The 12084-nt window shown below is 42.5% G+C and overlaps 2 protein-coding genes across 2 annotated transcripts in view; one reads left to right on the top strand and one right to left on the bottom strand.

Annotated features, from left to right (window-relative positions):
* Positions 1 to 10721, bottom strand: part of mgat4b (alpha-1,3-mannosyl-glycoprotein 4-beta-N-acetylglucosaminyltransferase B) — a 43512-nt gene extending 32791 nt beyond the window's left edge. The window contains exon 1 of the mRNA XM_057850680.1: positions 10496 to 10721. Coding sequence (XP_057706663.1) covers positions 10496 to 10592 — 97 coding nt within the window. The 5' untranslated portion in view covers positions 10593 to 10721. The remainder of the gene's footprint in view (positions 1 to 10495) is intronic.
* A 274-nt stretch (positions 10722 to 10995) lies between these two features.
* LOC130923703 (diacylglycerol kinase theta-like) overlaps positions 10996 to 12084 on the top strand; it is a 34363-nt gene continuing 33274 nt past the window's right edge. Inside the window, exon 1 of the mRNA XM_057849616.1 lies at positions 10996 to 11270. The gene's annotated coding sequence lies outside the window, so the exon portion shown is untranslated. The remainder of the gene's footprint in view (positions 11271 to 12084) is intronic.

Genomic DNA, 12084 nt, shown 5'->3' with positions numbered 1-12084 from the left:
TTGGCAGCCTTTGGAGCCTTTTTTTAATTGACTAAAACCTGACAATTCCTCTCCCTATGATTAGAAATATCATGGGAAGCAATGCGGGGAAGTAAGGTAGAAATTGATCTTTTTCTTAACACCCTATGTTATTTCCCAACGCAGAGAACATATATCAATTGGTACCACTACGCACAGTCATGGTTGCACTTCCCATCATGCATTTGGGCAGAACAGTTAAATGGCTACAGTATCATTTACTGAAAGCTCAACAAATACACTAGATGGCAATATTTAGTCACAATATACAAAGTCACATTTAAGAATTACAAGTCTTTCTATCCGTGGATCACTCTCACAGAAAGAATGTTAATAATGTAAATGCCATCTTGAGGATTTATTGTCATAATAAACAAATACAGTACTTATGTACTGTATGTTGAATGTATATATTCGTCCGAGTTTTATTCATTTTTTTCTTAATGCATTGCCAAAATGTATATGATCCGGAAAAATGATCGGGAATGATTGGAATTGAATCAGGAGCAAAAAAAAAAAAAAAGCAATCGGATCGGGAAATATCGGGATCGGCAGATACTCAAACTAAACGATCGGGAGCAAAAAAACATGATCGGAACAACCCTAGTCATAATTCCTATTATCGGACTGATAATTATCGTGCACCAGTACTTATTTTCCACTCTAATTTGGAAATACAATGCGATTTTCTTTTTTTTTTTTTTTTTCACATTCTGTCTCTCATGGTTGAGGTTTACCCATGTTGACACTTACAGGCCTCTCTAATCTTTTCAAGTAGGAGAACTTGCACACTTGGTGGTTGACTAAATACTTATTTGCCCCACTGTATATATGGCCTGACTTCAGTTAGTGGTAGATGACATCATCCTAAGTAGGTATGTAGGAAGTAAGCTCGCGGTCTATAAGCAGCTTTCATGTCACCGCGTGGCAAGAAAGAAGCACTAAAAGCTTTTTTTTTTTTCATTCTGATTCCATCAAAGTCACGCACGCGCTCAACAGGACATGAGGTCATCGCTTCCATCTAAAGGATCGGCGCGGACGGCGGCCGTATCGGAAAGGGATTGAATTCCGACCCCGACGATTGCTTGAAAACGGCCCGAGCGCCCTCCCGACGTGACCTTGAGTCTGATTGGCCGCCTCTCGGTCCGCGAGGAAGCGGTTGCCACGGCGACCCGCATCTCCGTCTCACACACACACTTTCAGGTGCTTCACTTCTTTCAGCCGGGAGAAGAAAAGATTTGTTTTTTTGTAGGGCTGCCACGGCCACAACTAATGGATGGTCAATCGTTTTAAAGGCATCGTTAACTTGACTCTCAATTGTAAATACATTCTTCATTTTCACTGCCGACTCTCCCACTTCTAATGGATTGGACGTCTAGCGCTGTCAATGGTAGACAATAAGTTAAGCGGTGTCTGACCAAGCCATGATAGAAATGACTTTACATTCAAGTGACTTTCTAAAAATTGATACCACACCCTGGTGGCACAAGGGGGAAACTGCAACCATAATAGAACCTCTGGTTAGCGCACGATAGGATTTGCGATACAAGGCTCTTGATGATCTCACGATATGACGATACAATAACTATAAAGGTCATTTTCGCACGCTTTGTATCGCGCATCGTATCATGAGGTACCAAGCGGTTCCCACCCCTAGTCATTTCTAGCTGCTTATCGGTCACTTCCTGTTAATTTTGTGGAATTTATGGGTCACTTCCTGTTGATTTTTGGGCATTTACAGGTTACTTCTTGTTGATTTGGGGTGACTGATGCATTTCATGTCATGTCCTGTTGATTTTCCATCACTTCCTGTTGATTTTGGGCCATTTACAGGTCACTTCCTGTTGATTTGAGGCTATTTCACCTCATTTCCTGTTGATTTTCGGTCAATTCTTGTTGATTTTGGGGCATTTACCGGTCACTTTCAGTTGATTTTGGGTTACTGGGGCATTTCACGTCAACTCCTATTGATCTCCCATCACTTCCTGTTAATTTCAGGGCATTAACACGTCACTTCCTGTTCATTTTGGGTTACTTGGGGATTTCATGGCATTTCCTACTGATTTTAAGCCCCTTTTCCTCTTGAGGCATGTACGGGTCACTTCCTGTTGATTTGGGGGCATTTACAGGTTACATCCTGTTGATTTGGGCAACTGGGGCATTTCATGTCATTTCCTGTTTTATTTTCAGTCACATTCTTTTCCTTTTGAGGCATTTACGGGTCACTTCCTGTTGATTTTGGGGCATTTACAGGTTACTTACTGTTGATATGAGTGCATTTCAGGGTCCCTTCCTGTTCATACTGGGTCACTTCCTGTTGATTTTTGGGCATTTACTGGTCACTTCCTGTTGATTTTTGGGGATTTACAGGTTACTTCCTGTTGATTTTGGGTTACTGGAGCATTTCATGTCATTTCCTGTTGATTTAAAGCCACTTTTTTTTTCTTTTGAGGCATTTACAGGTCACTTCCTGTTGATTTTGGGGCATTTACAGGTTACTTACTGTTGATTTTGAGCTACTGGGGTACTTAATGTCATTTCCTGTTGATTTTCCATTACTTCCTGTTGATTTTTGGGCATTTACAGGTTACGTATTGTTTATTTTGGGTCACTGGGGCATTTCATGTCATTTCCTGTTGATTTTCAGTCACATACTTTTCCTTGGGGTCATTTCCTGTTCATATTGGGTCACTTCCTGTTGATCTTGAGCTATTGTAGGGTCACTTGCTACTCATGTTGGGTCACTTCCTGTTGATTTGGGGGGGCTGGGGTTACTTTCTGTTGATTTTGGGTTACTGGGGCATTTCATGTCATTTCCTATTGATTTTAAGGCACTTCCTTTTCCTTTTGAGGCATTTACAGGTCACTTCCTGTTGATTTTGGGGCATTTACAGGTTACTTAATGTTGATTTTGGGCTACTGAGGCATTTCATGTCATTTCCTGTTGATTTTCCATTACTTTCTGTTCATTTTTGGGCATTCACAGGTTACATACTGTTGATTTTGGGGTATTACAGGTTACATACTGTTTATTTTGAGCAACTGGGGCATTGCATGTCATTTCTTGTTGATTTTCAGTCACATCCTTTTCCTTGGGGTCATTTCCTGTTCATATTGGGTCACTTCCTGTTGATCTTGAGCTATTGTAGGGTCACTTGCTACTCATGTTGGGTCACTTCCTGTTGATTTGGGGGGCTGGGGTTACTTTCTGTTGATTTTGGGTTACTGGGGCATTTCATGTCATTTCCTATTGATTTTAAGGCACTTCCTTTTCCTTTTGAGGCATTTACAGGTCACTTCCTGTTGATTTTGGGGCATTTACAGGTTACTTAATGTTGATTTTGGGCTACTGAGGCATTTCATGTCATTTCCTGTTGATTTTCCATTACTTTCTGTTCATTTTTGGGCATTCACAGGTTACATACTGTTGATTTTGGGGTATTACAGGTTACATACTGTTTATTTTGAGCAACTGGGGCATTGCATGTCATTTCCTGTTGATTTTCAGTCACATCCTTTTCCTTGGGGTCACTTCCTGTTCATATTGGGTCACTTCCTGTTGATTCGAGGGCATTTCAGGGTCAGTTCCTGTTCATATTGGGTCAGTTTCTGTTGATTTTGAGCTGTTGTAGTGTCACTTCCTGTTCATGTTGGGTCACTTCCTATGGATTTTTAGGCATTTTAGTATCACTTCCAGTTCATTTTGGGTCACTTCTTATTGATATTGGGTCACTTCCTGTTAACGTGGGGGTATTAATGTTGGGTCACTTCTTTTTGATATCTGGTCACTTCTTGTTGATATCGGACCACTTCCTGTTGATGTGGGGGCATTTTGGGGTCACTTCCTGTTTATTTGAAGGTCTTTCAGGGTCACTTCCTGTTCATATTGAGTCACTTTCTGTTGATTTTTAGCTATTGTAGGGTCACTTCCTGTTCATGTTGGGTCACTTCCTGTTGATTTTTAGGCATTTTAGTATCACTTCCTGTTCATATTCGGTCACTTCCTGTTGATATCGGGTCACTTCCTGTTGATGTCGAGCATTTTAGGGTCACTTTTAGTTGATGTTGAGTAACTTTTAGTTGCTATCGGGTCACTTCCTGTTGATGTGGGGCATTTTGGGGTCACTTCCTGTTGATTTGAAGGTCTTTCAGGGTCACTTCCTGTTCATATTGAGTCACTTTCTGTTGATTTTTAGCTATTGTAGGGTCACATCCTGTTCATGTTGGGTCACTTCCTTTTGATTTGGGGGACTTTCAGGGTCATTTTATGTATGTTGATATTGGGTCACTTCCTATTGATTTTTGGGCTTTTTAGGGTCACTTTTAGTTGATGTTGGGTCACTTCTTGTTGATATCGGACCACTTCCTGTTGATGTGGGGGCATTTTGGGGTCACTTCGTGTTGATTTGAAGGTTTTTCAGGGTCACTTCCTGTTCATATTGAGTCACTTTCTGTTGATTTTTAGCTATTGTAGGGTCACTTCCTGTTCATATTGGGTCATTTCCTGTTGATATCGGGTAATTTCCTGCTGACGTGGGGCATTTTAGGGTCACTTTTTGTTGATGTTGGGTCACTTCTTGTTGATTCGTGGGACTTTCAGGGTCAATTCCTATTCATATTGGGTCACTTCCTGTTCATATTGAGTCACTTTCTGTTGATTTTCAGCTATTGTAAGGTCACTTCCTGTTCATGTAGGGTCACTTCCTGTTGATTTTTAGGCATTTTAGTATCACTTCCTGTTCATATTCAGTCACTTCCTGTTGATATCGGGTCACTTCCTGTTGATGTCGGGCATTTTAGGGTCACTTTTAGTTGATGTTGGGTCACTTCTTGTTGATATCGGACCACTTCCTGTTGATTTGATGGGATTTCAGGGTTACTTCCTGTTCCTATTGGGTCACTTTCTGTTGATTTTTAGCTATTGTAGGGTCACTTCCTGTTCATGTTGGGTCACTTCCTGTTGATTTTTAGGCATTTTAGTATCACTGCCTGTTCATATTCGGTCACTTCCTACTGATATCGGGTCACTTCCTGTGATTTGGGGGCATTTTAGTATCACTTCCTGTTCATATTTGGTCACTTCCTGTTGATGTCGGGCATTTTAGGGTCACTTTTAGTTGATGTTGGGTTACTTTTAGTTGACGTTGGGTCACTTCTTGTTGATATCGGACAACTTCCTGTTGATGTGGGGGCATTTTGGGGTCATTTCCTGTTGATTTGAAGGCATTTCAGGGTCACTTCCTGTTCATATTGAGTCACTTTTTGTTGATTTTTAGCTATTGTAGGGTCACTTCCTGTTCATGTTGGGTCACTTCCTGTTGATTTTTAGGCATTTTAGTATCGCTTCCAGTTCATATTCGGTCACTTCCTGTTGATATCGGGTCACTTCCTGTTGATGTCGGGCATTTTCAGGGTCACTTCCTGTTGATGTTGGGTCACTTCTTGTTGATATCCGACCACTTCCTGTTGATGTGGGGGCATTTTGGGGTCAATTCCTGTCGATTTGAAGGCATTTCAGGGTCACTTCCTGTTCATATTGGTCACTTTCTGTTGATTTTTAGCTAAAGAGTCACTTCCTGTTTATGTTGGGTCACTTTTTGTTGATTTTTAGCTATTGTAGGGTCACTTCCTGTTCATGTTGGGTCACTTCCTGTTGATTTTTAGGCATTTTAGTATCGCTTCCAGTTCATATTCGGTCACTTCCTGTTGATATCGGGTCACTTCCTGTTGATGTCGGGCATTTTCTGGGTCACTTCTTGTTGATATCCGACCACTTCCTGTTGATGTGGGGGCATTTTGGGGTCAATTCCTGTTGATTTGAAGGCATTTCAGGGTCACTTCCTGTTCATATTGGTCACTTTCTGTTGATTTTTAGCTATAGTAGAGTCACTTCCTGTTTATGTTGGGTCACTTCCTGTTGATTTGGGGGACCTTCAGGGTCACTTCATGTTGATATTGGATCACTTGCTGTTGATTTTTAGGCATTTGAGTATCACTTCCTATTTATATTGGATCACTTCCTACTGATATTGGGTAACTTCCTGTTGACGTAGGGGCATTTTAGGGTCACTTTTTGTTAATGTTGGGTCACTTCTTGTTGATTTGGGGGACTTTCAGGGTCACTTCCTATTCATATTGGGTCACTTCCTGCTGATTTCGGGTAACTTCCTGTGATATAAGGGCATTTTAGGGTCACTTCCTGTTCTTTTTGTGCTCTAGAAATGAATGGCGAATAGGGCCTCTGGAAATCAATGTGAAATTTTACCGATTAGAAATGAACGGTTATGTTTTGGCAAAAACTGCATAAAACTATTGTGCTCATTCGTGATTTGTGTGTGTGTGTGTGTTTATTAATTGTGTACTAAAATATTGCAGGTTGATTTACTGACCATGCATATCAATAATTGTATCGCCATATCGTGAGATCATCATTATTGTGAGCCTTGTATCACAAATCATAACATAAGGTACCTCGAGGTCCACACCCGTAACGTCAATGGCATCCATTGAGTTAATTTATTCGGCCAAAAATAAACTAGTCCGGCCCACGTGAAATCTAATCGCGTGTTTGACACCCATGGTGTAGTCCACACAAGACTCCAGTCTAGTCTGCCGCCATGTGAAGCAACAGTAGTTGTATTTGTCTTGGTTGGAGCGCAAGTGCCGTGGCGTCAGTTTAAAAAGAGCAATGTTCTGTTTCGCGTCTGGCTGCCTGGCGGGCTGCCCGGCTCCCGCAAGTGCAGCGTGCAGGCGCACAAGGCCGACACTGTGCTCCGTATTGCTTCCAGAAATGGACACGAGCTGAGCTCGCACGCATAAAAAAAACAGTCATTATCAGGGGCAGGTTAAACAACTAAGGCCTTCCGTTAGGGGTGTGGCAATATATCAAAAAGGTGATATATCACCATACTTTTTAGCCCAAAAGGTTATCGATATGCTACTGCCAAGAATCGGTAGATTGTTTTAAAAAGGTGTCACTCTTTTTTTTAAAAATACTTCCAATAGAATAGTATCTACATTCCATTGACGGTGCTCAAAACAACAGGACGTAACCTGCAAATGCCGGAAAAATCAACAGGAAGTGACCTGTAAATACCCCAAAATCATGAGGAAGTGACCATAAATGCCTCAAAAAGAAAAGGAAGTGACTGAAAATCAACAGGAAATGACATGAAATGACCCAGTAACCCAAAATCATCAGGAAGTGACCTCTAAATAACTCAAAAGGAAAAGGAAGTGACTGACAATCAATAGGAAATGACACAAAATGCCCCAGTTACCCAAAATCAACAGAAAGTAACCTGTAAATACCCCAAAATGAACAGGGAGTGACTCATAAATGCAACAAAATCAACAAGAAGTGACTGATGAACAGGAAGTGACACTTAAATGCGCTTAACCATCAGGAAATGACCTGTAATTGCCCCAGAATTAACAAGAAGTGACCTGTGAACAGGAAGTGACCCGTAAATGCCCCAAAATCAGCAGGAAGTGACCCGTAAGTGCCCCAAAAGCAGCAGGAAGTGACCCATAAATTCTGCAAAATCATCAGGAAGTGACCGATGAATAGGAAGTGAACTGTTAATGCCCCAAAAATCATCAGGAAGTGACCTGTAAATGCCCCAAAATCCACAGAAATTGATCGATGAACAGGAAGTAACCCGTAAATGCCCCAAAATCAACAGAAATTGAACCATGAACAGGAAGTGACCCGTAAATGACCCATAATCAACAGGAAGTGACCTGTAAATGTCCCAAAATCAACAGGAAATGACCAATGAACAGAAAGTGAACCGAAAATGCCCCAAAATCTTCAGGAAGTGACCTGTAAATGTCCCAAAATCAACAGGAAGTTACCGATAAATTCCCCAAAATTACCAGGAAATAACCAATGAACAGGAAGTGACCCGTAAATATCTCAAAAGCAACAGGAAGTGACCCATAAATGCCCAAGAATCAACAGAACATTACCTGTAAATGCCCCAAACAAACAGGAAGTGACAAATGAACAGGAATTGACCCGTAAATACCCCATAATCAACAGGAAGTGACCCGTAAATTGCCCCAAAATCAACAGGAAGTGACCCGTAAATGTCCCAAAAGCAACAGAAATTGACCAATGAACAGGAAGTGACCCATAAATGCCCCAAAATCAACAGGACATGATCTGGAAATGTCCCAAACAAACAGGAAGTGACAAATGAACAGGAATTGACCCGTAAATACCCCAAAATGAACAGGAAGTGACCTGTAAATTGCCCCAAAATCAACAGGATGTGACCGATGAACAGGAAGTGACCCGTAAATGCCCCAAAATTGCCCAAAAACAAACAGGAAGTGACAAATGAACAGGAATTGACCCGTAAATACCCCAAAATTAACAAGAAGTGACCCGTAAATGCCCCATAATCAACAGGAAGTGACCCGTAAATTGCACAAAAGCAACAGAAATTGACCAATGAACAGGAAGTGACCCATAAATGGCCCAAAATTAACAGGAGGTGACCTGTAAATGCCCCAAAAATGCCCCAAACAAACAGGAAGTGACAAATGAACAGGAATTGACCCGTAAATACCCCAAAATTAACAGGAAGTGACCTGTAAATTACCCCAAAATCAACAGGATGTGACCGATGAACAGGACGTGACCCGTAAATGCCCCAAAATTGCCCTAAACAAACAGGAAGTGACAAATGAACAGGAATTGACCTGTAAATACCCCAAAATTAACAGGAAGTGACCCGTAAATGCCCCAAAATTTCCCCAAAATAACAGGAAGTGACAAATGAACAGGAATTGACCCATAAATACCCCAAAATTAACAGGAAGTGACCCGTAAAAGCCCCAAAATCAACAGGAAGTGACCCGTAAATGCCCCACAATCAACAGGAAGTGACCCGTAAATGCCCCAAAATCAACAGGAAATGACCAATGAACAGGAAGTGAACCGAAAATGCCCCAAAATCTTCAGGAAGTGACCTGTAAATGCCCCAAGATGAACAGGAAGTGACCAATAAATTCCCCAAAATTACCAGGACGTGACCAATGAACAGGAAGTGACCCATAAATACCCCAAAATCAACAGGAAGTGACCCATAAATGCCGCAAAATCAACAGGAAGTGACCGATGAACAGGAAACGACCCGTAAATGCCCCAAAATCAATAGAAATTGACCAATGAACAGGAAGTGACCCAGAAATGCCCCAAAACCAACAGGACATGACCTGTAAATGCCCCAAAATGGCCCCAAACAAACAGGAAGTGACAAATGAACAGGAATTGACCTGTAAATACCCCAAAATTAACAGGAAGTGACCCGTAAATGCCCCAAAATAACAGGAAGTGACAAATGAACAGGAATTGACCCATAAATACCCCAAAATTAACAGGAAGTGACCTGTAAATGCCCCAAAATGGCCCTAAACAAACAGTAAGTGACAAATGAACAGGAATGGACCCGTAAAAGCCCCATAATCAACAGGAAGTGACCCGTAAAAGCCCCATAATCAACAGGAAGTGACCCGTAAATTGCCCCACAATCAACAGGAAGTGACCCGTAAATGCCCCAAAATAAACAGGAAATGACCAATGAACAGGAAGTGAACCGAAAATGCCCCAAAATCTTCAGGAAGTGACCTGTAAATGCCCCAAAATCAACAGGAAGTGACCCATAAATGCCGCAAAATCAACAGGAAGTGACCGATGAACAGGAAACGACCCGTAAATGCCCCAAAATCAATAGAAATTGACCAATGAACAGGAAGTGACCCAGAAATGCCCCAAAACCAACAGGACGTGACCTGTAAATGCCCCAAAATGGCCCCAAACAAACAGGAAGTGACAAATGAACAGGAATTGACCTGTAAATACCCCAAAATTAACAGGAAGTGAACCGTGAATGCCCAGAAAATCAACAGAAGTGCCAGATGAACCGTAAGTGACCCGTAAATGCCCCAATATGACCACATTACCTGGCATTGGCTGCCACTGACGGCCATAGACGTCCAATCCGTTTGAAGTAGGAGGGCTGGCAGCAAATTCCTTCCGCTTCAAATAGATTGGAAAGTTAAATGTGATCAACTAATTTGTAGGACCGTGCATCTTGGCAAGAGGAAAATTGTTATTTTTGAACGCTTTGGCTGCCATTAACGGCCCTAGACGTCCAATTCATTTGAAGTGGACAGCCATAAGAAAAAGAGAAGTTACGGTACTTATACAACATCAGCGCGCGGCTAAAATAATCAGTGGTGAATGGACTATAAAAATGAAGGGTTTGTGGCAGTCGCTATTGCTAGCGCAGTGTTTCCTTCCAGTCGAGGACAAAGCGTGTACTACACCACTACTAGTACACGAGACGTTAGTCCAGAAACACGACAAGCGACACCCCGATGACGTAAGCGCTCATCACCATCTCCCTCATCTGCCGTTTTTCTTCCCGCCACCACGAAAAGGCGCGAACGTGATGTTCCACCTTACCTCTGGAGCTGCTAAAGGCGGTGTACCAAGACAGCGAGACCAGCCCGCACAGTCCCAACAAAACGAGCGTCAAAAAGGACACATGTCGGAACCTCATCTCCCCCTCACCAGCAAAAGCATGTCCGCAATCGGAGGGGGGAGGCCAAAGGACAGGTTGGGGGAGGGAGGCGAGGCGAGGCGAGGCGAGGCGTGCTGTTGATACGTGAGCAGCAGCTGCGAGTCAGAAATGAAGACAAACGAGAGAGAGAGTGAGGGGAGCGAGGTAGGGAGGAGCCTAGAGGGCGACAAAGCAGGTAGGCTGACGTCCATTGGCTGCCATGGAAAAATCAGCTGTTTTAACATAGCACACACCACACAGTAACATCGGCATATTACCAGAGGTTGGTAGTAACCAGAGGTGCAACTCCACAGTGGCGCCACCAGGGGGAGGCCACGGCCACCCCTATAGACCCTACCCACGTGACGTCACGACTCCTTCCTCCTGACTGGTGCCGCCCAATTGTCCGTCAACACATCATGTTTACCTGTTACGGCTACGTACATTCCTCCTATTTATTACGACGTGTTTTTCTGCTCGTTAACATTAATAATCAAAATGGTGAAGGCGTGTGTGGCGGTCGGTTGCAATAACAGAGAAGATAGACGGAGAGACTTGAAGTTCTACCGGATTCCGAGAGACCCGGAGAGGAGAGAGCGAGATGGGCTGCTGCAATTCGACGAGAAAACTGGGCTCCAAACGATTACCACAGATTATGAAGTAGTCATTTTATATCTGGTAAGATGCATTTAATATATATTTAGAGGGTTTTGGGCTGACAGCCACAATTAAGATCATTGCTAGGCTAATCGCCGACAACATACACGTATGTATGTAGTGAGAGTGCTATCGCTAAACCATATAAACATTAAAAGCCCTAGCTCCATTGACAAATGACATGAAATACATTAGACTTGACAGTGGATGTTAGCAAGAACAAAAGATTTTGAATTGAAAATTTCGTAACTCACCTTTCCAAGCACAAGATCGATTCCTGCCGAATTTTCGTGGACGAGGACCTGTTTCACCCAACCAGCAACAAAGTATTTATAAGCCTCCAAGCTCTTAAAGTTTTTCAAACTTTCGTGAGAATAGGCTGATTTTGTGTGGACAAGATAGTTGTACATATCAGGGTAGCTAGCAGACGTCAGGCAAATACGGCGGAGACAGCGGGTCGAAAAACATCGATTTAGGCATCAAATATGGATCTGGCGAATGGATAAACTGAAGCTTTTCCACATAACGCCTTTTATGCAACGCATCAAGTGAGTTTACGGCATCTGAAAGCACCGGGTCTTCCATGAAATGCATTATAAATTGCTCGATCAATTGAGACCATTGATAATACAGACACAAAATGACGGACAAGGGGGCGGAACCATACAGCGAGCACGTGATTTTGTGACGTCGGTGGGTAGGGTCTATAAATTGGTTGGCCACCCCACTGGCCACCCCCCTTGCCAGTATATCGTTAGATTGTTGTAACATCAGTTATGCATTTCATCCCAAATGAATGCATTTATTTTGTTTTGTTAAATGTAGGGCTGTCAAA

The sequence above is a fragment of the Corythoichthys intestinalis genome, chromosome 11 (assembly GCF_030265065.1).
Source record: "Corythoichthys intestinalis isolate RoL2023-P3 chromosome 11, ASM3026506v1, whole genome shotgun sequence".
In the NCBI taxonomy this organism is placed as follows: domain Eukaryota; kingdom Metazoa; phylum Chordata; class Actinopteri; order Syngnathiformes; family Syngnathidae; genus Corythoichthys; species Corythoichthys intestinalis.
Note: the sequence above shows the minus strand (reverse complement) of the source record. Positions and strands in the feature narration are given on the sequence as shown.